The following is a 27,212-nucleotide window of genomic DNA, read 5'->3' on the forward strand; positions in this document are numbered from 1 at the left end:
TCCCAGCTCCCACGCACAGTGACTTTTCCAATGACTGCCTCATTGACGCTCAACCATCCTAGTGTGACAAGGAGCACAGTGATTGTGGGTGGGGCTGAGGGTGCCTCCAGGCTGTCATTTTTTGCAGGAGGGATTTGCATATATAATGCAAATTTAGGTTAACACAATTATCGTGGATTAAAGTACTCTGCCACCCTAGTGCAACTAATCCACTTTTAAACAGACTTTTTGTGGTTAGGAAAGCAATGGGGAAACACCATGGAAAGTGAGGGATGGATAGATGAATGAATGACTAATTAACAGGAAGACGTGCAAAAGCCCTGCAAGCAAAAACCAGGATGAATCCTGGATGAATGCTCATTGCTCCATAACTGCCCCATAAACAATTCAGCATGAATGCTCAATGACGACTGGACACCATCTAACCACTGCATAAGCTTTGTGCAAGCAAATCAGGATGAATGCAGAATAAATAGGTCATTTGGAGGAACCCCAAGAGAGAGGAACTTGACTAAATATTCTACCCAGTAGTTAAGCAACCACAAGTAAGCCCCCCCCCAATCCTGCCTCACAGGCACTCCTGAAAAAGGCTTCCTCTTCCGCAAAACTTCAGATTTTTTTCTCCCTTTTACTTTTGATCCAGGTGGGTCCAGAACTGTGAAGCCAAAATTTTAACATCAAACAATATTGTTCTCAGAACTTTTGAAGTCAAAACTTCAAAATGTTGTTTTGACTCAGCTCTGCAGTTTAGAAAATAATTCACATTAGGGCTGAAAAGACCAATGCAAAACCACCACCAGTTCTGTTTACACCCAAAGACACACCGTCAGTGCCCACCACTATGGCACAGTCACTTCTTTAACGTCCATCAGCTGTTTCAGCTCTGCCTGAGATTACCTCCTAGCAATAGCCCTGCCTAGCAAGCCGGCAGCCTCTAAAGCAGAGCCTGCTTACAGCTCGGCACGGCGACTCAAGGTTATAGGGAAAGAGCGACTTCCCTCCCATTATGAGTATTAATTAACCTCTGGCTATATATCTCTCCTCACAACTGACAGGTACAGCAGCTTGTACCCTGAACTGGTTTCACATGGAAGAAATGGAAGGGACCTCTTTCATTTCACCTTCCTCTTCCCTTTGGAGAGGCTCTCAGACTCGCTTCAGCCCCAACCCTCATGTGATGCGCTGACGTGTAACTCCTCTCCTCGCGGCAATCAGGCTCCACCCGCTGCCCCAACCCTGCCATCCATGTCAGAGCCCCCAACTGCTGTGCCGCAATGACAGGGCTGCCAGCAAGCCCCAGGCACATTCATGGGGGGGCCCTCCCAGGGCAAGCAGTCTCCCTCTCCAGGCGCTTTGGAAGGATGAGTTCCAATGAGCTCCAGCAGCCACCAGAAAGCTCCTCTCCTCCCTCCCAGGAAGCCCAGAAAAGGCTGCTGCTCCCACATCCCCTTATTCCTTAAGTAATACCACCTGGTGGGGGGAGGGGGGTTGTTTGAGGGGCTTGTAATTAGTCGTATTGAAGTTGAGATTTGTGTAAAATATGCATGTTCTCAATTAACTACAATGTGTACATTACCCTCTTAAAAGAAACAACACAAGCTTCTGTTATATCACATTGTGATTTTTTTCTGGAAAATCAATAAAACATTATATACAAAAAAAGAAAAGAAAACGCTGGTGCTAGATGGAGAAAGGACAATGAAGGAAGCCAGGGGCACTTTCAGTAACCGGCCCATGACAGAACCCTTCTTCCTAGATGCTTCTTTCATGTGACTGTGACATGTTGCCAGTTGCCCCTAACTCGGTTTCACCTTCCTTTCAGGGGGGGAAAACCCTCCCCTCTCTCAGCAAATCCAGCTTGCAGTCTACAAGCCACCGCTCCACGTGGCCATGCCCTCCTGCCTTGCTATGTTAAATGGGAGTTAAATGGGAGCACTCAGGAGTAAAGATGGATGCCCCTGAAGGCTGCAATTCTAAATACACTTATTAAGGGACTAAGCCCCATAGAACTCAACAGGACTTCCTTCTGAGTAGATATGGTTAGGATTGTGCGGTTGGTAAGCCTTCACTAGGGATCCTCTGCAACAATATCCATATCAAAGCAACCCCTTACCTGGAATGCCCTGCCTGCCTTTTAACATGGCTGCTCAAAACCTCTTTACAGACTTGACCCTTGATTGCAGAGAGGTTTGAGAAATGAGTAAGAGTTAAGAAGATTCTCTGCTCTTTCCTGCCTACTCTGTGGGCTGCTATAAACTCACTTTGACAGCCAACCCAATTCCAGAGAGTAATAATTGACAGAGAGAAACACACGTGGTTTGGTCCACCTTCACAGGCAGTAGATTGAGAACAACAGCAATTGAAGCCACACTTAAGGAAGAAGAAAAACAAAAGGCAGTGATTTTTTCCTAAATGCAATACCACACCAACCACAACAAGATTCCTATGAGTAAGACAGAAAACTAAGCATCCCACAACCACTAAAACTAAAAAAATCCTAGCAGCCAGTCAGCCAAGTTCACAGAAATCCCCATGCAGCACAACCTGTCCCAGGGGCTGTAGTTAGTGCAGAATGCTGTGGCATGATTGCTGGCATGAGTAAGACCCTATCAGCACATAACACCTGTGTAGTAGGCCAGCAGGCAAATATATAGCTGCTTTTAAAGCAGTGGAAACTTGTACTGTTTCCCTCTGATCCTTTAGCATTTGCAATGATTTAGCATGTTCCTAGCAGCTTGGAAGATAGGTAAAAGAACGGTCAATGTACCATCAACTTAGCTCATAGCACACCTGAGTTCTTATCTGAGGGGCTAACGAGCTTGCCTTGCCAGGGAGTGGTCTGATGTACTGCCAGGAAGAGTAGCTCCAAGTTGTCAGGATGTTCTGCTTATTAGTAGAACCAATTAGCACAATATCTTATCTCTTTTATTTTGCAAAAACAAGACAATCAATCAAATGCTATGATGCTTCAAAGTTATCACTGCGATGCTTGTAAACAGGTATGCTATATAATCACCTTTGATGCCCAGCATGGGTGTTCAGACTGGTTAACAATCCATGCAGGACCTTGCAGTCTGATCCACCTATTGGGTACGCCTGTGTGCTGTAAGTTACTCAATAAACTCTCCCTGTAAGCAAACCTGAATCTGCCTTATCATTTCCTTGGTATCTCGGAAACCTGAAAGCCCACAGCTGGGGCAATACAACCTCTGCTCTGAAATCTGCACTGGTTGCCAATTTGCTAACAGGCCAAGTTCAAGGTGTGCTTTCCATGTTACGGGTGCCACATAGTACTTGTTCTGCTCTTGTAAGAAATCGATGCCCGGCTACCAAATTATTCCCGGGCTCAGCCATTGACAAACACAGAAAGCTGCCTGGTACCATGTCAGCCCATTGGCTCATCTAGCTCAATATTATTGACACTGACTGGCAGCAGTTCTGCAGGGTTTCAGGCGTGGATCTCTCCTCTCCCTGCCTGGCGATTCTAGAGATGAAACCTGGGATCTTTTGCATGCAAACCAGATCCCCGGCCAGAGAACTACAGCCCTTCCCCTTAGCATTTCTGCAGTGCCTTAGAGCACTGTCTTCAACTGGTGGTCAGGACTCACTACTGAGTTGAGGCCTGACCTGAGCTGACTCACAACAGCAGCTACCACCAGCATACAAATATATGGCAAAGAGAGAGAGAGAGAGAAACTGGCATCCAAATGCATGTTTGGATTAAGACTATTGTCTTTCAGTGTTCAAAATGCTACATTTTCAGGACCTGCCGGCTCCTGGAGCCCAAGTTAGGTGGGATCCCCTTGAAATGGAAGGAGGGTCCTGCACAGACCTATCCATGCTGGGAGCAGGAGGCATCTGCCCTCCCTTTTACCCTTCTGAATCTATATAACCCCTTCCTCACCCTGGCCTAGGCTCACCCTCTACCACAGAATCCCAGACAGAATTGCCTCCTGGACCATAGAAGCAGCATGAGCAGAAGCAGCCGTTGGGAAGTGGGTGCTCACCTGACAGCACAAGGCCGCCACCCGCCACTGCAGAAGATGAGATGCAATTCAAGTGTTCCCAAGACCAGAGATTCCACTGATGCACCAGAAAAGGCGACGCTCAAAGGCCCACAAGAAGAACCCTCAGTGGCTGCTCCCTGGCTGGGAGAGAGGCAAGAGCCATCCTGCCAGCATCTTCGCTGCCTTGTGGGCATCTGCTGTGCTCTTTCAGCAGCTGAGTCCTGGCTCCTGGGCTACACCCCCCTACCCACGTGTCAGCCTGGGACTACTCTAGGCCCACCTCCTCTGCTGTTTGCAGGAATGATACTTTACACATCACACACCAACAATCTTTGCTAGCAAATGCTGTCCGTCAACCACAGTTTAAAATCAAAGTGGGATTTACTTCAATAAGGCATGGAAATAACTGACTAGGATTGGCCAAAACAGGAGAATTAATGGTGCTGGGGGGGGGGGTGTCTACGCACAGCCACAACGCCAGCATGACTCCCCATCCAAGAAGGGCTTTTGAAATAAGTTCCTCGGATGCAGATGCAGAAAAAGATGCTGTCACCACATCCTAGGCACACAACATATTTCAAAGCTGCTTCCAGATCAATGCAGCCCAGGTTCGTGAGATCGCTCCTGAGCAAGCCCTGCAGGATTCAGCTGTGTGCACGCCAGAATGTTAATGCACACGTCGGCCACACTGATCCAATTGTTCCATGTGCACTTCTGTGAACATTTGTCCACACACAGAGCCTTCAACTGAACTCTGTCTCAATGTTGCCTAGGAGGTTGGATTCCCATTGTGTGTTGTTGCCCCCTTCCCTCAGCTCCCACGTCTGCATCCTCCCTGAGTTCTGGAACCCAAGGTCCCTTGCATGCATGCACAAAGGTGCTGGGTGCACACAGCCAATTTAAAAATTATTTGTGAGATATAACTTCCCAATATAAAAGACTTGCACGAAAAATTTAAATGCATATGTGTTCTACCAACCCCCCCCCCAACCAGGAGTCACCAACAGAATTATGGGGTGTGGTGATTTTGCATGATATGCAGATCAGGAAAATCCAAATGAAATGAGGGCTGTCACTCATCCACATGATCCACGCAATCAACAGGCACCCTGTGATCCATCAAGTCTATTTTAAACTGCCGGGCGTAGCCCTAAAAGCCCCACAAGAATGAAGGGAGGAGCAGCTGTGAATTCTCTTGGGTCCTGCAGCCACTTGAAAAGAAAGCAAACAGAAATGGCAAGGAAGCATCTTTTCCTTGGTTTTATTACCTGAGACAATTGAAGCGAGCCTGAATATATCAGAGAGACGAGATGTGACTGGCTCGTAGGGGGAAGCTTCATAAAACCCTTCTCCTGGAGTGGGAAAGGTGAGAAAGAGGAAGAGGTTAAGCAACCTTACCAAGCGAAAGCGCCGCCGCGTAGCCCCCTGGCAGAGGCAGAGCAACTCCCGCTGTCCAGGGGCTTGTGCTGGGGAAGGAGGCTGTGGAGCTCTCAGAGCCGGGCCTCCACCAACTCTTCCCTCAGCCAGGCCCCACCAGTCCACCCCCGGGGCAGCACTGCCTGTCAGCCCTCTCCTCTGCCTTAGTCTCAGGGCTGCCCTTGTACAACGGCATGAGTCAACTCAGCCAGCCATTGGCACTTGGGCTCCACCTACTATGGGGCTGCCTTCCACCCACCAGTCCCAATGGGCACCAGCCAATGCTGAGCTGGACCCCTGCTAAGCTGCAGTGGGGCTCAGTGGATAGCATGGGTGGGCCTTAGCCGCCCTGGGATAATCGGATTCAGCTCATGAGCTCACCTCTCAATAGAACTCTTGCTCTCTCGCCCTCCATATCCTACCCAGGGCCAGCACCAGGAATGCCAGGGCCCTTGGGCATCAACTTGCCCTGGGCCCCGGCATGTGTGTGTGCATGTGTGCGCCCCCCCACCTACCTGTCTGCTGTCTTTTACCATTGCCCTTAACGAAGATGGCGGCCGCGGTTTCCCCAAGGGGATGACACCTCTGCTGCCATCTTTGTTGATGGCACGCGTGCGTGCTGTGCACGCGCTTATCTGTCATCAACTAAGATGGCAGCAGGTGCTTCAGTACCTTAGGGAAACCGTGGCCGCCATCTTCGTTAAGGGCAATGGTAAAAGACTGCAGACAGGTAGGTGGGGGTGGGGGGGCATGGATCGCAGAAGGGGAGCGGAGGGGTGGCTGAGGGCCCCCCCGTAGCTCCAGGGGCCGTCAGGCCAGTGCCCCACCTGGCCACTCTTTGGAACCGGCCCTGATCCTACCCATGAAATGGGACTAATGGCCCACCTCACAGGGTTACTGTAAGGATGGAGGAGACAAAGACTGTTTTACACACTGACAAGCATAAGCATAAAGTGCTTGGACAGCCACTGGAGTATCTGAAACCTGAAAGCCATCAGGGAAAGCATTTCAGTGACAGATTTCTTCAGGGGCCTTTGGGTTCCCACATGTTCACCAGCTCTTCAGAATGCACATCTGGGGCCCTGGTGCGAATGAGCCTTCCTGCAGGAATTCACACACGAGAGGAACAAAAAGTGCAGCAAACTCAAAAGGAAGGAGACCCTATTCAAGCCATGACGTTCAGCAGCCCTTACGCGCAGGGCATCCTCTGCCATTTGCTACACCCTTTGTGAGAGGGAATGGCAAAGCAAACTCAAGAGGAATTTCACTGTCAAACAAGGCAGTCAGGCTGGCTGGCCTGGTTTCGTCCCTCCTGGCGGCTTACACAGAAGATATTCTTCACTTGGAGGAGGAGGAGGTGGAGGAGAAGGAGGAGGCTGCCCCTCTTTCCCCTCCCCCTTAATTAAGAAGCTACTTGAAATAAGCCCAGCTGCTAAAACTCCAGCCAAGCACACTTCAGGAAGAGCCAGCTCTCGCCAGAGCAGCTCCTTGGTGGACAGTTACAAATGCATTTCATTACTGGGTACTCCTCACCACTGCCAGGCAAGAGCAGCTGCCCAGGCAGCGAGATGGCTTATTAGGGGGCCCCGCGCCTCTGCCTTCCCCGCCTGTGGGAACGCAAGGGGGAAGGAAAACAGGGGCCCAGGCAAAGACTCTGCTCCACCTGCCCTCTCAGGGTGCAAAAGGGGCATGAGCAAGCCACTCCTCCTGTCCCTCTGGGGATGCACAAGGCAGAGGGGTGCGGGGAGTGGGTTGCAGTTACAGGAAGCGAGCAGCAGCAGGAAGCGACCCCCAAGAGGGGGGCACAGTGGTCAGGCAAGGACCCCGGGAGCTGGGGGAGCAAGATAGCCAAGCACTTGCCATCCTCTGGAAGGGAGGGACCAGCCCTGCTCCCCTTCCCACCGTGCCCCAGCCACTGGCTCTCTCTCTCTCTGCCTCCACGCTGCATTTTCATCTTGCCTGAAACCATGGAGGCGGATGGCCAAGAAGGAGTGTGGGAGAGCTCTTTCCTTCTAAGGTCAGCATCGCCACCATAGCCCCTGCGAAGGCCTTCAGTGATGCCACCGACAGGGAGCCCAGAATCAGCACTTTCCTTTCAAAAACAAGGAAGTCTCTAGCCCTCCTAGAAAGAAAGTTATGGGGCAAAATGTGCAGGTACCCTTTAGAGTGGCTTTTCTGAAAGGAGCCAGCCTGGTTGCTCCTGCCTGTCATTGTTCGTGTTATTAGCCAGCGAGTGAAGTCAGAGCTGTAACTGGTGTTTGAACCCCAGGTGACAGGAATCCCTGGGGTCCTAAAGAGCTGCAGTTTCCCCCTCCCTTTTAGTGCACTTTTCCGGCTCCGGTTTTGTTCCCCTAGTCCTTGGAATCTCCATAGTTTGCCTTTCATTTTCCCCTAGCAACCAGGATGCGTCTTCCCTGTGCTGGGTTTCAGGGCCGGTTCCAAAGGGCAGCCAGGTTGGGCACTGGCCCGAGGGCCCCGCAGCTCTAGGAGCCCCTGGGGGGCCCCTGAAGGGCCCTCCGCTCCCCTTCCGCGATCCTGCAGATCGCAAGACGAGCTTCTGAGCCGCCCGCCATCCCCCGCGCTTCACCTACCTTTCCCTGCTGTTCGCGCAGGGTTGCCATCAATAAAGATGGCAGCCAAGGTTTCCGTAAGGGACTGAAGCCTTTGCCGCCATCTTGGTTGATGGCAGCAATGCGCGAACAGCAGGGAAAGGTAGGTGAAGCACGGGGGATGGCGGGCGGCTCGGAAGCTCGTCTTCTGATCCACAGGATCACGGAAGGGAAGCAGAGGGGCCCGGGGCAGGCTAATGCCCAAGGGCCCCCACATTCCTGGAGCCGGCCCTGCTGGGTCTGCCTGAGATCAGGTAGTGCCTACAAGTGATTTTCCACAAATACTATTATTTATTTATTTATTTATTTATTGTACTTATATACCGCCCCATAGCCGAAGCTTTCTGGGCGGTTTACAATAACTAAAAACATTAAAACAAATATACAAATTTAAAAACACAATAGAATCATAGAATAGGTGAGTTGGAAGGGGCCCATAAGGCCATCAAGTCCAACCCCCTGCTGAATGCAGGAATCCAATTTAAAGCATCCCCAATAGGGGGCTGTCCAGCTGCCTCTTGAACCCCTCCGGCGTTGGAGAGCCCACCACCTCCCTAGGTTGTTGGTTCCACTGTTGTGCTGCTCTAACAGTTAGGAAGTTTTTCCTGATGTTCAGCCACATCTGGCTTCCTGCAACTTGAGCCCATGATTCTGTATCCCCATGGCATCCATTTTGCGATGGGTGCCCCCAGCACTCTCTCAGAATTTGCCCACTGGTCCAAGAAGGTTGGCAACCCCTGTCCTAAGGTATGCAAGAGGCAGCGGTGAACTGCTCCCTGGCGCTCCAGCTCTGCCAGCGGTCTGCAGGCCCTCTCCTCGTTAGGAGCACTCATGTTAGTGAGGTGGACTCAGCCAGAACATACAAAGCACTGATAGCTGCCTCATTCCCCATCCGGCCATTGGTCCATCTAGCTCAATATTGTCTACACTGACTGGCAGTGGCTCTCCCGGGTTTCAGGCAGGAGCCTCTCCCGGCCCTCCCTGGAGATGCGAGGGATTGAACTTGAGACCTTCTACATGCAAGGCAGATGCTCTACCACTGAGTTGCATCCCCTTACCCTTACTCCCCCCCCCCGGGAAGCTTGGCCATTTCCTGGCTGGAGGGATCCCCCACCTCAGTGAAGCAGGAAGCTCACTGAGGGTGGCAGCAGGCAAGGGGCTTGCAGGGACTGGGAGTTGGGGCTGGGTAGCAAGTGCCAGTTAGAGGCTACAGGCCAGACTACAGCTGGTGGCTGTGCCCCACTCTCTAGCTTCCTCCACGACCCACAGAAAGAGACATTTACTCACAGGGGCAGTTTTTCACAGCCTTATTGAGGCCTTCAGGCAGGGGTCATTCTACAGACAGGCCCAAAATCCTTTGCCATGTTCCCTGTGTGTTTTTGAGCAGGTAATAAATTCAGGGGCAACTGAATTCAGGAATGATCTGGTAGGGTATTAATTTGGGGAAATAAATTTAATTTAAGATGGCTTTTATCTAATGATGGTCTGGGGAAATTGAAGGATAATTGAACTGATTTGGAGCAGGATCTGTTGGGAAAATTAATTGAGGGAAAATGAGCTGGAGAGAAAGCCTCGCTGTCAGGCGTTCCTTGAAGATTTTTTTTTGTGCTGACAGGTCTATGCAGCTGTTTAAAATGTGTTTTGGAGTAGCCAATTATTTTAATGATTGTTTTGTATTGCTTTTAAATGTTTTTATGTTGCTGTACACGACCCCGGTGTTTTGCAAAAAAGGCAGTACATAAAAATACTTTTATAAATAATTATAAATTATAAACAAGAACTGATTTGAAGTGATCTGGGTTGGGTGCACATAATTTATCTGGGATGATTCACATTGGAAGTCTTCTGTGACACTGAAATTCTAAACAGCATCTATATGTTAGCATATGCATATGTGTGTCTGTAGGCCCAGCCCCAAATCTTTTCAGTGCCTAGCAGTGCCTCTGCCTCCAGGTGACTCATGAGACAAGCAAAGAACCCAAAGCTTTGCATCTCAATGGGCAGCTCTGACATGCCAAAGCTTTGCGTTCCCCTAGCTGGGCTTGCAATGACAAATAGCACTTCCAAGAAACTGTGTTTGGGCACCTCAGTTACTTCCTTGCTCTGTTGCTTTGCCAAGGCCATAAATAATTAAACATCAGAAAAACTTTGCTATTCACTAGGAAAATTGCCTTGCATTGAATGGGCAATAGACCTCCCCTGAGCTGGCAGAGACAAAATTAACCTCCAGGGGAAACGATCAAGGTCGGCTGGGAGCAGCCTTGTGAATGGAGCTCAGCTCAGCACCTCTCACTCTTAGAGGAAATAGAAGCTCCAGGCAGCTGGCGACAACACCTTGAACAGGGGCACAGTGGGCAAGTCTTGCTCTTTTCAAACAATCCTCTCTGCACTGTGGCAGAGAAATATGCCCAGAGACCACGTTTGCTGGAGACAGGAATCTGGTATCAACTGGACTGTGTTTGTGAACCTAAGGGATTGTAGACATGCACACACCACCACCCACTTAAAATGGGGGTGCATCTATTAATAGAACACCCCCTCTCTGTTTTCCTCTTCCCTCCCCCTGGTTTGCTTATATCACACTAGGGGTGCTTTGTTTCTGACATATTAGCATAGATAAAATGAGAAAATGAGGGAAGTAATCATATAGAGGCTGGATACTGCTTTCCTTTTCTTTGATGGAGTTCCTATTTCAACTATTTCAATAGTTTAAATGCTAACACCTCTTTGCAAGATGCTTTGTGGTTCCAATTAAAAGCTAATCTTCAGCTAGCTGAAGATCTTTTGTTAAATCGCAAGGTGTTTTACAAATTGAACCTATGCAGTCAGAAATAAGAACCACTGAGCTCAGTGGATCTTGCTCCCAAATGACTATTCGCAGGACTGCTGTCAAGCTGATCTGAATAAGCTGGGAATCATGCAGTGTGTTACTGATGCTGCTGTGTATGTAGAATAATGGATCACCACAGTTGCCTGCATGTTTGGACACTCTGTGGGCCGTCATAATAAGCTCTGGTACTTCAAAATTTACCATGACACTGGGAGGACCCTGTGATTTCCAGCCATTCCTAGGCAGTATTGGAACGCCTTTGGGAGGAACGGCAGGATAAACATTTAATAAATAAATAAAATGTCCAATCCAGGTCTGAAGCGCAGCACGCTGTGTAACACACATGCACCCCACACACTCCAGCCAGCCCTGCCAGTTTGTGCCATGCACTTACCTGCCGTCAAGCCAAGATGGATGCTCCAGTAGATCTGAAGGCACTGAAGCTCCTTCTTCATCCCACGCTTGCAATGGCAGTCATAGAGTGGGCTCTCCTGCAGCACCTCCAGAGCTGCCTGGCACTCCCTGTTGGCTAGCATGGTGTTGCGGTCGCGGCCAGCCACACACTGGCGTAGGGTACGGTAGCAGGAGCTGCAGCTCGGCTCTGCGGCACACAGCTCATTGGCTCGGACACAGTCCACTGGGATCCGCCCGGCGTGGGAGTCCTGGGCAGCCACGGAGAAAGGACCAGCCCAGGTGTAGAACATCTTGTCTGCAAGTGAGGGGAAGAGGCCAGGGGAGGGTGAGGGGGCAGATTCGGAGTGCATTGCTTCCCACAGACTCCACCTGAGGCAGCCAAGGGGCCACAGGAGTTGCTCCACCCACCCATCGACCCCCAAATGTGCTTGCCCTGTGGCATCACAGCAATACTCATCATTCTCTTCCGCCCACCATACCCTCAGCCCAGAAACACCTCTTTCCATTAGAGCACCTTCAGCTACAGCCATCTCTCCACTATGTTCCAGCCCTGAACCACCCCAGCTCTGCTAATGCCTCTCGGTCCTGACCCCCATTAGTACAGTGGCACATTCAGAAGTGCAGAGTCCCTTCATGTTTGCCACAACCATGCCCCCTTCCCCCCTTTTTTGCTGTTGAGTTGAGAATGAGATCCTTGTTAGCACCTTCTCCCACAATAACAGATATCCTTAGGAGCCAATCAACATGAAAGGGGAGAGTGTTAGCTATTGAGAAGAGTCTTCTCAGTGGCTGACTCATCTCTTTTCACTCTGATTGGCTCCAATCAGCAGGAAAGGATCAAGAAGCATGTTAGAAGACTCTTCTCAGTGGCTAACACATTCTCTTTTCATGCTGACTGGCTTGTAAGATGCTGGAGACATGGGTATCCTGCTGGGACCCTGCTCCCCAAAAAGTAAGGGGTCTAAGACCCCCCGAGACCCTGGACAACTATACCCCTGTTGACCCCTATTCCAAACTGGAGCTTGTAGTCAGAGGAGTTGGATCAAGGCTGCTATTGGCCCACAGTCCATCCCCCAGCCCCCCAACTTCAGTTAAACTGCCACTTGTTCTCCCAGTTCTCTACTCTTGATCCAGAAACACCCAAGAGGCTGGAGTTAACATCCCACCAAGAGAGGAGCAGCCACCAGCTGGCTCTTCCCAACACTGCAAGGCAAGCCGAGCCTGGCCTCTCATTACCCTCTAGGCCTTTAGCAGGAAGCCTTGCTGTGACTTCGGGGAGTCCGTTGTTACGGCTCACCAGAAATACACAGCCAACTCCCACGTTCCAAATTAAGGGAGGGTGGGTGGGTGTGTATGCAAACCAGAACAGCAGCAGAGGCAGCCACAAAATGTTCTTTCTTCTACAAAGCCCAGCTAACAATAGGCCAAGTTACATCTGATTAGTACAAATGCTTTATAAATTCTGGACAGACGCTCTTTCCATAAGACTTTAAACCCTCTGGGATCAGAGCAGAACTTAAGAAGAGCCTGCTGGATCAGGCCGATGGCCCATGTAGGCCAGCATCCTATCCTCACAGTAGCCAACTAGTTGACCTCAAGGCTGGAGAGTGTTAGCGTGAGGAGGGCACCCAACAGCCCTTCCCAGGGGAAGAGAAGAGCACAGGCCCTGCCTCAGGCAGCAGCCAGCGTGAGCTTCCCTTCCTTGTAGTGGATATATTTGTTGGCAACTGCCTTGCAGAACTCGCTTGGGCCAAAGGGGGAGAAGGCACGAGCAGTAAAGCCAAAGCAGCGGCCAGCGGCCCCTTGGCTCACACGGGGACCAACGATTGTGTGGGAGCAGAAAACCAGCAAGCTTGTGTCTCATCCGCTGGGTGAAACCAGTGGTGCTCCTGTTGCCTGGCAGCTTAAAGTCTCCAAGCTTTGGGGGCCCAGGGGCACATCTGGAATTCTGAGAAACTGCCATGGGCATCACAAAATGCAGAAGAAGAAAAGGAGTGATGCTCAGGACCCTCCCCCACCAAACAACAGGAAACATGCACACACCAAAACAAATAAACACACGCACAGCCTACTCCCCCACCCCAAAACTGGGAGGGGTAGGGGGCTTGGTGAGCACCAAGAGGGGTATCTGAGGGTCCGTGGGCACTGCACTGGGGACCCCTCCAACAGATCACCCATCACAGCCTCAACCACCTGCTTCCATTGATTTCCATCAATGAAACTGATATTATGTGAAGTCCCTAATCTTATCTCAGTCCAGATGGAGGTAAAGAATTTTCCCATTGGGATGCTTTTGCTGTCCAACCTAGAGCAAGGGTCACACAGCACTGAAGCAAACCACAGAACCAACAGTTAAGCACCACCCCTTAAAACAAAAAAACAGGAATACATGAAAAACTTCATCTGGCCACATTTGCATCCAAATGGGGTCTTGGCCATTCTCACACACTCTATTTCTTCCCTACCCCCCAGGAAAGACAACCTAGATAAGGATGCACCCTGGCAATGCCACACACATGGGCAAGAGCCGTCATGAAGGTCATTTGCACACCTGGCATTCCCCCTTCATGCCACAGTTCCAGTTTGCAGATCAAGCCTTCCCAGACGGACTGGCTGGCATCCCTCCAGACTCTCCCCAGCCAGGTCTAGAGAAGGAAAGCGGCGCTCACAGATAATCCACAAGGGGGAAGGAGGGAGTGGGGCGCTCCTCTTGGCTGCACATGGCCTCCACTGCACTGCCAGGCGGCGGCAGCTGTCACAAAACAGCAGCACCTTTGAAGCTCTTTGGCAGGTAATGCTGTCTCGCTCACTCCCTCTCTTTGTTGTCACTTGAAAACACCAGGCTGCCAACATGCCTTTGGGAGGAACGTCACAGCTGAATGCTGGATAAAAATGGTCCTGCTTGGGACAGGGGGGGGAGGGGGCTGCCCAGCACTGCCAGGTCCCACCATTTTTTTTAGTCACAACTCTCATGGCTGTCCAAGCTTAGTGGAGGCAAGAGTTGCAATAGGAACAGAACAGGCTCGGTGGTGCTTATTGAAAGGCAGTTTCCAAATTCCACATTTAAGGAGAAAGACATAGAGATGCACCTGCTCTTCTCTAAACCAAAAAACATTCAGTTTAAACACTGAGACTTTAGTTGCTCTTGGGATTTAAAGGCCCATCTCTTGTGAACTGCGTGGCAAAGCCTTGCAGAGGCAGCACTTCCTAAATGATCCACTTGCCTTTTATTTGCAGGCACCAAAAAAAACTCCCCAGCAGAATCTCAGAGAAGCTCCAAAAACATCTGTTGAACCTTACTGTCAGGCAACAGAACGGCAGCTGAAATTCAGCTTAAGTGTGATGTGATACACATTGGGGCGGGTGGGAGAACCTAACACCCATGGATTTGGGGACAATCCATCTTAGGTACATCGCCCACATCCTCATATTCTCCAAACAGAAGTCAAATCAGCATAGCTTAAGGGCCAGTCCTTTCTCATTTACGTTTTAGGGTTTTTTGACAGTGCACCTGGGCTTCCAAAAAGCTTTTGACAAAAGTCTTTCATCAGAGACTCCTGAGTAAACTGCCAGTCATGGAATAAGAGGGCAGGTCCTTTGATGGATCAGTAACTGGTTGAGGAATGTAGAAAGGATCATTAGGAAAGGGATTGAAAATAAAACTGCCATATCATAATGCTGTTATACAAATCTATGGTGTGCCTGGGGTTGAAATACTGCATATAGTTCTGATAACATGCTTCAAAAAGGACATTGTAGAGCTGGAAAAGGTTCAGAACAGGGCAACTAAGATTATCAAGATGATGGAGTGACTCCCCTATGAGCAAAGCATTTGAGGCTTTTTAGTTTAAATAAAAGGTGAGTAAGAGATGACATGATAGAAGTGACAGAACATTATGCATGGCATGGAGAAAGTGGATAGAGAAAGGTTTTTCTCCCTCTCTCATAACACAAGATCTTGGAATGTTGGACGATTCAGCCAAAAGAAAGGACTTCTTAAGCAGCACATATTTAAACTATGCAATTCTCTCCCACAAGAGGCAATGACTTGGATGGCTTTTTAAGAGGATTAGACAAATTCATGAAGGCTATCAGTGGCTACTAGCCTGTAGCCTAGTGACTACTAGCTGTCTATGTTCTACCTCCACTATCCAAAGCAGATTGCCTCTGAATACCAGTTCCTGGGAACTGCAAGTTGGGTGAGTGCTGTTGGGCCTTTGGCCTGATTCAGCAGAGCTCTTAAAGCCCAACTCCCTGGATTCTGTGATGGTGACTCTGCACTCCTGCGGTGGTGTCTTCCTCTCCTGCATGGGCTATCATTGGAAGGATTACAGTTCAAGATTAAAGAATGGTGGAGGCAAAGAAAGGAGGCAGATATCTGTTGCTTATGCTTACACCAGTCTTTACCAACCTGGTGCCCTCCAGATTTTACACTACAACTCCTACAGTCATACTGACTGGGACTAATGGGATTTGTAGTCCAAATCATCTGGTAGGGCATCATGTCGGCAAAGGCTTTCTCACACTGCCCCTATACGGGAGGGGGGATGACTTCAGCTCACTTGCCATCCCGTGGGGCAATATGCAGAGAGGCCTGTGAGAATGTGGCAAGGGAATCACTACTTCATCTTCTAGTTGGCCATCTATGGAATTTCCTCCCCTGCTATCTGCAGGAATTAGATTCTGCAAGTATGGAAAGTGCAGCAGGACCCCGGCAGCCTTAAAGCAGAGCAGCCCTTCTTCAGCACTCCACAGAATTTTAAGGGGTTGGGCTCCTGTGTCAGTCATTTAAGTGCTGCAAAGAAATTAATGCAAGGTGACATGAGTGCCACAATTCACGCACTACTGTGAACTCAGGACCCTTGCACAGTTTACCTAAGTTCACATAGTTCCATGCCTAGATCATGTTGTTTTCCTTAAAATTGCATGATGTGTTCAAAGTATGATAAGATTGGGTGCACAAACCTTATCTCATCTCATCTGTTTTACAGGATTAGTCACCCAGATTCAGGGAAGGAGGGAATTTGTGATCAGTGAGTAAGTTGAGGGTTCTTATTTAGCTTTCTGGGCTCCAACAAGAGTCAACAAAGATTCCCTCTGACACGGGCTAAGCCCAAAGAAATCTTGACGTCTGTACGTAGCCTCACGCACCTGCACTGCCAAGAAAGGCTGAATGCCCACAGAGACCAGCACTGCCCAAGAAGAAAAGGAAGAAGGCGGCATTGGCTGTCCAAGATAAGACAAAGAGCTTGAGGAAACTGGTGGCCAATGTGGTGTCAACCGCTTGCATCAAAGCCACAAAGAAGACTAAGGACATAGGAGGGAGGGACAGGGCTAGAGTGTGGATGGGTGTCGTGCCGGACGATCGGAGGAGGGCTAATGTTGTGCCAATCTTCAAAAAGGGCAAAAAGGAGGAACTGGGAAACTGCAGACCAGTCAGCCTGACGTCGACCCCTGAGAAAATTATGGAGCAGATTATAAAGCAGTCAGTCTGTAAGCACCTTGAAAACAATGCAGGAATTACTAGAAGCCAACATGGATTTGTCAAGAACAACTCCTGCCAGACTACCCTTATCTCGTTTTTTGATCAGATAACCTCCCTGGTAGACTGTGGGAATGCTGTGGACATATATCTCTACTTCACCAGGGATTGCAGGGATGGTGTCAGGAAGGCTAAAGCTGAGAATGAGCTGAGGTTAGCAAGAGATGCCAAAAGCAACAAAAAAGCTTTTTTCAGGTATATCCATAGTAAAAGACAGAGAAAAGAAACAGCGATACAGCTACTCAGTGAGGATGGTAAAATGATAACAGATGATTCCTGCGTTGGTTCAGTCTTCACCCAAAAGACGGTCTATGATCCTGCTGAGAAATGTGAAGTTGAAGGGGTGGGATTGTGGCTTGAGATTGATAGACAAATGATCAAGGAATACATAATCACTTTGAACAAGTTCAAATCTGCAGGGCCCGATGAACCGCATCCTACAGTATTGAAGGAACTGGCTGAAGAACTCTCAGAACCAGTATTATCTGTGAAATCTTGGAGGACTGGTGAAGTGCTGGATGACTGGAAGAGGACTAATGTTGTCCCAATCTTCAAAAAGGGCAAAAAGGAGGAACCGGGGAACTACAGACCAGTCAGCCTGATCCCTGGGAAAATTCTGGAGCAGATTATAAAGTGGTCAATCTGTAAGCACTTTGAAAACAATGCAAGTCATTTCCAGAAGCCAACACAGATTTATCAAGAATAAATCCTGCCAAGCTAATCTTATATCCTTTTTTGATCAGGTAACGTCCCTGATAGACTGCGGGAATGCTGCGGACATAATATATCTCAACCTCAGCAAAGCTTTTTATGAAGTGCCCCATGATATTCTGATTAGCAAAGCTAGCTAAATGTGGACTGGATGGAATAACTTTCAGGGGGATCCACAATTGGCTACAGAATCATACTCAAAGAGTGCTTATCAATGGTTCCTTCTCAAACTGGGGGGAGGTAACAAGTGGGGTATTGCAGGGCTCGGTTGTGAGCCCTGTGCTCTTCAATATTTTTATTAATGTCTCTGATAAGGAGGTGCAGGGAATGCTGATTGAATTTCTTCATGATCCAAAATTGGGAGGAATAGCTAATACTCTGGAGGACGGAAACAAAATTCAAAGGGATCTTGATAGGTGGAGCATTGGGCTGAAAACAACAGAATGAAATTGAACAGGGATAAGTGCAAAGTTCTACACCTAGGAAAAAGAAACCAAGTGCACAATTATAAGATGGGGGGATACTTGGCTCAGCAGTACTACATCCAAGAAGAATGTGGCTGCAAAAAAGGGAAATGCTATTTTAGGCTGCATTAAACAGAAGTATAGTTTTCAAATCACATAAAGTATTAGTTCCCCTCTATTCAGCACAAGTTAGGCCTCATCTTGAGTACTGCGTCCAATTCTGGACACTGCGCTTTAAGAAGGATGCAGACAAACTGAAAAGGGTTCAGAGGAGGGCAACGAGGATGATCAGGGGACTGGAAACGAAGTCCTATGAGGAGAGACTGACAGAACTGGGCATGTTTAGCCTGGAGAAGAGAAGACAGAGGGGAGATATGATAGCACTGTTCAAGTGCTTTAAATGTTGCCACTCAGAGGAGGGCCGGGATGTCTTCTCGATCATCCCAGAGTACAGGACATGGAGTAATGGGCTCAAGTTGCAGGAAGCCAGATTTCAATTGACATCAGGGAAAAACTTCCTAACTGTTAGAGCAACAGACAATGGAACCAGTGACCTGGGAAGGTGGTGGGCTCTCTAACACTGGAAGCATTCCAGCTGGACAGCCACCTGTCGGGTCTGCTTTGATTTGGATTCCTGCATTGAGCAGGGGGTTGGACTCGATGGTCTTATAGGTCCCTTCCAGCTGTGCTGTTCTATGGCTCTATGTGGCCTGCCTTTCATCTCCACTTCCACACAAGATGATGGGAACTTGAAACAGCCAGTTGTCTAAAGTCATTTGGCACATGCAAATGAGCAGTAGCCAGGCTTGGAAACTGAGGAAACTGTACAGTGTCAGAGCATTCATCCATCTAGGTCAATATATTCAACACTCACTGGCAATGGCTCTCCAGGATTTCAGGCAAAGCTTTCCCCCAGTTCTACCTGGAGATGCAAAGTAAGTATTCCCCCACTGAGCTATGGCCCTCCATTGTGTTTTGTTTTTTCCACCTGGAAGAAACGGGCATCAGAATTGCCTTGCTGGGTTAGACTAAAGGCCCAGGTAACCCAGTACTCTGTTTCCAACAGTGGCCAGCCAGATACTTTTGGGAGCTTTTGGCAGAAGGGGCATAGGGCATGGGTGATTGCCAACCCTAATGTTTATCCCCTGCAACTAATACTCAGAAACATGGTGCCCTCTGAACTCTGGGTTCCAGTTAGCTACCAAAGCTAAAGATGACCAAGGGACGAACTCTGTCCACTGAGTTTTGTCTTATCTAGGCAATCCTAAATATAGCTGGAAGAGGGGAGGGGTGTCAGAGCCAAGGAGGGCATTGTCCTGATAGGGTTATGTGACATCTTCTATCGCTCTTGACCTCAAATTCAGAAGACGTTACTTGCCAACCAATCTGGAGGGAGGGGCAGACCTGGTTGGGGGCCACAGCAGTATAACACCCAAGCAGCCGATGGGAAGAAGCTGGTAAGAAACCCAAGGAATAGGATCCAGCTGCTTCCAGCAAGGATCACAGCTTGAGCCTTCCAAGACCATGGTCCTTCTTCAAGGCCCATCTGCTCTTTGGAGCACATCAATGAAGTGTTAAGGCTTTACAGACCAAGCGCAAGGAAGAGAGAGCCTCGGGGGCATCATAGAGTATTACCCGTTCCTGTGGGTACATTGCTTAGAACAGCTTTCCCCAACCTGGTGCCCTCAGTTTGTTTGCCCTGGTTGTGCTGGCTGGGAGTTGTACCCAAAACATCTGGAGAGCATCAGGTTAGGGACAGCTGGCTTAGAGGCTACCTTGGACCACCTAGCTGGCCCACCACTGGCTCTCAGGTAAAGAAGGATGGGAGGAAGGGCCTCCATGCCACCTCTACGGAGCACAGAAGGTCAGCAGGGTCCACTTCCTCCCTCTCTTGGCCAGTGGCTTGCCCAAGTTCTTTCCTTCTTCCTCGCAGGCCTTGTTCATTGTTCTGCGTGATCCAGTGTAAATAAGCAAAACATTTCAGGGGTGCAGCTTCCCCCTTTAGAGAAATTATTTTGTTTTTGTTTCATTCCTTTATGCCTGGCCCGGCAGTAACATCCCACTGAATGGAAAAACTGGACATTTTCCCTGCATGGTCAGGGCAAAACCTCCCCACCCCACCCCATTAGACAAACTAGTAGTGACAAAAGCTTTTACATGGGATGGGGCTGGGAAACGTTCCAAGCCACTTCTTGGCTAAAGGACCAAGGGGTGCAATGGGAAGGGGATCCAAAGGCAGGCCCCCAATGGCTCCTGGCAAGTGCACACAGATTTGCTCTGATTTGCATCCTGGGCCAATGAAGCTCTTGTCTCCCTCTCCATGACACACAGCAAAACATCTCCAGCTGCCTTGAGCCTCCCCACACAGGCAGAGTCACTCTTCTCCACCACCCAGTGCAAACTCCAGCCAGTTTGGGAAGTGAGACAGCGACACCTGTGGACAGAGGGGGGCGCTGCACATCCAGGAGTCTGCTTGCCAACACGGCATGCAGATGGAAGAGCTCTGCAGATTACTTCAAATGCCTTTGGGCATCACGTTCCAAAGGAGGCTCTTTACTGCAAGCCCTTCTCGAGGCCGGCGCAGCTGGTATAGCTCAGTGTGGAGGAGAGCCTGGCTGGGAGTCCAGAGTCTGTGAGTTCTAATCCCCGCTCGTGTCTCCTGGGCGTCAAGGGCCAGCTAAAGATCACCTCACGGAGTGGCTCAGGGGTTACGTGCCCTGCCACCTGTGCAACCGTGGGCAAGCTGCATAGTCCCAAGGAGCCCAGTTGCCCCCCAGCTGGCACTTGCGGACAAAGAAGGGGCTGACTTGTGCAGCTGTGGCAAGCTGAGCAGCCCCTGGCCAGCTGGGGAGGACTAGCCTCAGAGGGAGACAATGGTGAACCCCCTCTGAATACCGCTTACCATGAAAACCTTATTCGTAGGGTCACCATAATTCGGGATCGACTTGAAGGCAGTCCATTTCCATTTCTCAAGGCCAGCAGCAGCCATTTCACGGTGGCAACAGCCTGGTCAGAAAAGCTTGTGTCCCACTCCTTGACAAACTCCATATCAGCTAGCACATGGTACCTCTACCCCAAAGGCTTAAGGGTAGATATGCATTGTGGGTAAAGTCAAGTGTACATCACTTTCCAAACCAGCAATAGGAGCACACAGGATGCAGAGTTAACGGGAGTGTGTACACAGCCCTGACAATATATGATTCCCTCCTCCCCCCCGCCAATACACACACGAAACCTTTGCTGGGGATACATTATCCGAATGGTGTTCAGCAATTAAGCAACGGTTGTTCACTCTTTCCTTTAGGCAACTTCAATAATCTTGTCAATCACTGCTCATACCCCATCAGGAAAAGTCCTCCCTTGAGCAGAACAGACTCTCTTGCATGATCAAACACCACATTTCTCATGGGATTGGTGGAAAGCACCAGAGCCCAGCATCCAGGAGATATGTGCAGAGGGACAATATGTGCCTAGGAAGCAGACACTCATATCCTCATCGTACCTCAACAGGAGGCCAAAACAAAATCCCCAAGCCAAATTAGCCCTGGAGGCCAATGTGGTAGCTCTGTGGGCTTATCTGGCTCTCAGGTCCACGCAGTTTTGCACCAGACAGTCATGCAAGGTGGCAGAAAGGTTGCAATAGCAAATGGGGATTAATTGCAGATTAATTTGACTATTTCATCACCAAACAACATTCCTGGGAATGGCAACACCAAGCACGATAAGATACCAGACTCAATAAGGACACAATATAATCTACTTGGGACCCACAAAAGAGTGTCAGCAAACAACAGCCCTTGATCATTACAGAATCATCAGTGAGAGAGATGAGAAAGGTCACCCACCCACAGTGGCGAGGACCATCCATCCATCTACCTCCACAGGTCAATCCAGATAATCCAGCCCAGCCAAGGCCACGATATCCCAGAGAAACATCATACAATCAAATCTAGCAACAAAAGAGCAGGGCTTTGCAGCAACTGCAATCAAGGGCATCCTGCTTAAGAGACTCCAGCTGCGGGCACACAAGTAACTTCAAAAGCGCAAGAATGGTTTTTCTGGCTATGTTTTGAAGCGATGCTGCCCTCTGCTGTCCACACGTCCAGGGGTGTAGTCATCCAGAGTCGTGGGGAAGCCATAGACCCATTACTCTTTGGGGAGTAGGGTCCCAGCCAGGACCCTCTTTGTCAGCCAATCAGTATGAAAAGAGAGTGTATTGGCCACTGAGAAGAGACCTTGCCCTTTCATGCTGATCTGAGCCAATCGGAATGAAAGGAGGCGAGTCAGCCACTGGGAAGACTCTTCTCAGTAACTAACACAGCCTCCCCTTTCATGCTGATTGGCTCCTAGGGACATCTTTTGCAGCGTATTGTGGCCTTCGCAAGGGAGATGGGGGAGTGAGAAAGGGGGCATGGCTGTGGGGACGTGTGGCGTGACTATCACTGAGGGACCCTGCACTTCTGAATTTGCCATGACACTACTGCACACCTCCCTTCCCCACTGCTGACTTCAGACCTTTCAGGACAGCCCACAGCAAATCGTCGGGCCAATCACTGTCTTTGCCTGCGCCTGCAGCAAAGCATTTCCATTGGCCACACCTAGAAGACAAAGGGGTCGATCTACCAATTAGTTAGGAAATCTGCCTGAAACAGATTTTTTTTTAAAAAAAATGCATTCAAGCTGATCAGACCCAGGTTTGGGAGTAAAAAGGGGTGGAGTTTGACTAGCCTCCTGTGCCCCCATTTTCAGAAAAGAGAGGTGGAGACACACTGGAACCAACACAACAGTGAATGCGTCTCTACCTGTTGGTTAAGACTCAGCCCAAACGGCCTGTCCCAGTTCAGTCTCAGTTTCACTCTTTCCAAAACGCACTTCCACTTGTGTGACAGCTCTTTGGAGATGTTGGCTAATTTTATCCGAGTCACAAACACAAAGCTCACAGTGCTATAGGAATCCCCAAAGGGTTGTTTTTCATGACTCAGAATTATAAAGTTCACAGTCTGGATTGGATTCTTGACTATCCTGTTGAACAACAACAACAAAATATCCTGCTAATTTCAACACAAAAATCAAAACTCAACAAAATCTGGCTAGCAGGAGTGCTAATCTCAGTTCCCCCCTACAAGCGCAGCCTGATTGTTCTTCCTGGGCAAATTGGTTCCAGCTGCATGGCCATGAGCATTCGCACTCGCCTCCTCTCCGCACCTACGCTCATCACCATCACTACCCACTCATGTTGCCCCTGGACCGGCTCCTTGCAGATCACACAGACAGCAGACGCGGGCGCTCAGGACTGGTAAGCATCACAGGGCAGAGAAATGGAAGTGCAGAAGGATCCTGGAACTCCACCAAATTAGCAAATATTGAGTCAGCTCTTTGGAGCACTCAGCTGCTTATCCTAGTGGGTGCGGCAGTACAGGTGCTGCCAGCAATGTGGAGGGCTGATATCCCACAAGATGGTGAACAGGTCCAGCAATCCCCCCCCCCAAAAAAAGAAACACTCCTTCCTGATTGTCTGGTTGGTGGAGACAGCAAATAGGGATCAGATCCAGGGAAACACCAGATGCCTTGTGCTCGCTCTCCATCTCTTCCTGGATCTGGCCTCTAAGCCGCATTCCTGCAATCCCAAAGTCCTGGACAGGGTTTGCAAACCAAACCTCCACCTGCGCCAGGAAGAGAAGGGGCATCCTCCTCATCCCCCCTCTGATTTCCCCCCACGCCAGTGAGAGGGCGCTTTTTGCTTCTTGTTTTCTGGGCGTGTTCAGAAGCAGGCCCAATGACATCTGTGGAATTTACCTCCTCTCAGTTCAAAGTGAGATGTTGCACATGGACTGTGGACAGGGCCGGATTAAGCTGAGGAGGGCCCCTAGGCTGATTGGTGTTTGGGGGGCCCTTCTCCTCTTAGGCACACATGTGTGCCATCAACCAAGATGGCGGCAGAGGCTTCAGCCCCTTAGGGAAACCTCGGCCGCCATCTTGATTGATGGCAAACCACAAAAACAGCTAAGAAAAAGGTAAGTGAAGCAGGGGGGTGGCGGGCGGTTCGGAAGCTCTTGTCCCGGATCCGCAGCTCCTGTCCTGCTTCCACGGATCACAGAAGGAGAGTGGAGGGCCCTCTGTAGCTCCAGGGGCCCTCAGGCCAGTGCCCCACGGGCCCCCAAGACCTCAGGGCCCCTAGGCTTCAGCCTACTAAGCCTAATGGATAATCCGGCCCTGATTGTGGACCTCCTCTGTACAGGTGATCCAGGACCAGCAGAAGTTGGGGAGCCTTGCTCAAGGACACCCTCCCTTTTTCACTCTCCCTGACAAGTCTTCTGGACACCCAGTCATCCCAAGCACCTCTCCGTGCCTGTAGTCAACCAACAAACAGAAAGCCTGGAGCAAATCTGGGAATCTAAACATACAGTTTGTCTGGATGTCATCTTCCTGTTCCACGGGTTGTATTTGTAATTGGTTTGTGCCCCCCTTAAGATCATTGTTCCCAGCGACAGCCCACATTTTGCTGCTGTATCCAGAAAACACACACACAGCCCCCCTCAGGCAAGGATCTCCACCACCCCAACAAACAAGGCCAGAAATGTTGGCTTTGGTTGCCAGCGAAGAAATGACGCTGTCATGAACAGCTCACCTCCGTCCTCAGACATCACGTGTGTGTTACTACACGTGGAGAGAACAGCACATTTAGGCAGCTGGTCACTGGTTTCGATTACAGTTCCCAGCTCTCATTTCCCTTGCAGGGGGCATGATCCCATTGCAAATCACTCTGGGAAGGGAGAGCAAGAGTGCTGGGGCTTTGCGACTCATTCTCAGCCTCCAGAATCTGCACAACATAAGCACTAGGGCTGCTTTTGCCAATCTGGCAGCCCCCAGATGGTTTGAACTACACCTCCCATCAGCCCCAGGATCACACAGCTGCAGGGCTGGTAGGAATCCAAAATATCTGGAGGGCAGCCGGTTGGGAGAGGTTGCACTAGAGGGCGGGGGGGAAGTTTTGAGCCAGGGCAGAACTCAGAGATCATCCTGGATGAAAGAAAGAAGGTGGACACCCTAGACCCCCCCTACTCCAAATGGGGTGGGGAGGAATCCTGGCCCTGACCAACAGGCCTGTCCTGTACACCTGCTGGTCATCACAGCTGCCAGTGGCCCAATCCTGGCCACCGTTTCCTCACACAATACTGGGTTCATCCACACACGTTTGTGCAGAGCAAGAAAGCCCAACAATGGGGAGTGGGGCCAGCAGCAGCAGCCTCTGCAACGCAGGTTTCTTTGCCAGCCACACTTATTTTGGTACAAAGCACAAAACGTTGTGTGATGCAAGGGCAGCAGAAGGAGAAGAGGCAGAGGCCGGGGGGGGGGTCCTCAGAAGTGGGGACTCAGCAGGCCTGAAATGAGACCCTGACTGAGAAACCAAGGTCTGACTGGGGGTATCCCGGTTTTGTCAGGACAGCAGGAATGCACTGCACCTCCCAGTTCTCTGTATCTGCCCAGAATTGCCCTGTAATGCCCAGCTGCGACCAGGTTCCAGGAGGGGGCAAGGACGGCCCAGTGATGATGAAGCCCACCCCACGGATGCCCCACAACTGATCCCTCCTGGCCTCCCCCTCAGCCTCAGCCTCTGCCTCCTTCCATGGTCAGCGGAGGGTGCCAGCCTTGCTCAGGGCCCTGGAGAAAGAGGGCAGGTGCTCAGCTCTCACTTGGGTCTCTTTGCTCTCCTTCTCCACGCACACACACACCGCTGAAGAGTCAGGTCTGCCATGAGTCGCTTGCCAGAAACTTCCAGGTCCAGCGTGGTCCCAACAGCCTCCTCTTGGGCAGGGGTGTAGTGGTCCAGGGTCTCAGGCAGGGTTAGACCCCTTACTTTTTTGGGAGCAGGGTCCCTATGTCTCCAGCATCCCACAAGCCAATCAGCACGAAAGGGGAATATGTTAGCCACTGAGAAGAGTCTTCTAACATGCCTCTTTGACCTTTTCTGCTGATTGGAACCAGCTGGAAAGGTGAGTCAGAGATAGAAAAGACTCTTTTCAGTAGCTAACACTCTTCCCTTTCATGCTTATTGGCTCCTAGGGAAGTCTGTCGTTGTGGAAGAAGGCATTAACAAGGATCTCATTCCCAACCCCGAAGCAAAACAGCGGGTGGTGGCTGTGATGGTCATGAAGGGCCGCTGCGCTTCTGCCCCTGCTACTGGAGGCTGCTCTGGGGAGAGGTCGAGCTCGGGGCTGCTCCTTCCCCACAGCAGAGCCAAGTGGGGAGGAAGCGAGCTCCTGGCTATCCCAGAGGCCCCCACCCTCCCCTGGCCGCTTCCTCACGCCCAGGCCGATGCCCTCCTGACCGCCAAGGACTGGCAGCGGGCGCGGAGCTGACTCGCCGGGGGGGGGGGGGCGGCGGGAGGCAGCGGCTTTTCTGGCCCCCGTTCCGAGGAGAGAGTCGCCTCATCCCCTGGACCCCGAGGCGCCTGGCACGCGCAGGGGCTCCGGCTGGGCTGGACTACCAAGAGGGCCGTGCGCTGCCCGCCTCCCGCGCGCTCCATCCCCCAACTAAACTTTCCCTGCAGGGAAGGGGCGGGCGCTGCACGGCGGCCGGTTGGGATGCCAGCAGCTCCGGTCCGAGGACCGCCAGAGGGAAAGCGGCGGCCGTGCTGCTCCGCCGGGCAAGCCTCCCTCCTCTGTCCAGTGTCTGCCGCGCTCCCCGCCGGCTGAGACGTCCCCCGCCAGCAGGTGCCGTTGACCCGCTTCTGCGGAAGACGCTCCTGCCGCCTCCCTCCCGCGCGCGCTCCACCTGCACGCAAGGAGCCTGCCCGGCGCCGCTCTTGGAGACGCCGCGCAGGATGGCCGCCCCCCACGGCCCCCGATGCCAGCCGCGGCGCCTCCCCGCCTTCCCGTCCAGGAAGAACCAACCTGCCCGGCTCCCGCTCACTCACCCAGGCAGAGGAAGAGGCAGAGCGCGCCGGCTGCGATCATGGCAGGCAGGTCTGTCTCGGGACCGGCGGCACAAAGGCGGGAGCTCGAGAGCCTGGAATCGCGCCGCCCCGCTCCCTCCGCCCGCCCGCCCGCCGCCGCCGCCGCCGCCGCTCCGGTCCTCAGTGCCCGCGAGGCAGAGGCGCGGTCCTTGGCTCCGCGGGCAGCATCTCCCCCGCCTTCCTGTCTTTTTCCAGCAGCGGTGGCGGCAAGCGCGGATCCACGACGACAAGACGAGGAGGCGGAGGAGGGCTCAGAGCCGAGG

At 50.9% G+C, this 27,212-nt stretch overlaps 1 protein-coding gene across 3 annotated transcripts in view; it reads right to left on the reverse strand.

Moving 5' to 3' along the window:
- Positions 1–26,993, reverse strand: part of GFRA2 (GDNF family receptor alpha 2) — a 122,392-nt gene extending 95,399 nt beyond the window's left edge. The window contains exons 1-3 of one of the 3 annotated variants that reach the window (XM_061593078.1): positions 26,911–26,993; positions 11,257–11,571; positions 5,276–5,359 (exon numbers count right to left, since the gene is read on the reverse strand). In XM_061593078.1, the coding sequence (XP_061449062.1) occupies positions 5,276–5,359; positions 11,257–11,571; positions 26,911–26,950 (439 nt within the window). In that variant the 5' untranslated portion in view covers positions 26,951–26,993. Of the gene's footprint in view, positions 1–5,275; positions 5,360–11,256; positions 11,572–21,838; positions 22,020–26,910 lie in introns of those variants that run through there. The other 2 variants (XM_061593076.1, XM_061593077.1) reach the window with 2 other exon arrangements.
- Positions 26,994–27,212: the final 219 nt, after the last annotated feature.

This window comes from Rhineura floridana, chromosome 12, assembly GCF_030035675.1.
Source record: "Rhineura floridana isolate rRhiFlo1 chromosome 12, rRhiFlo1.hap2, whole genome shotgun sequence".
Classification (NCBI taxonomy): domain Eukaryota; kingdom Metazoa; phylum Chordata; class Lepidosauria; order Squamata; family Rhineuridae; genus Rhineura; species Rhineura floridana.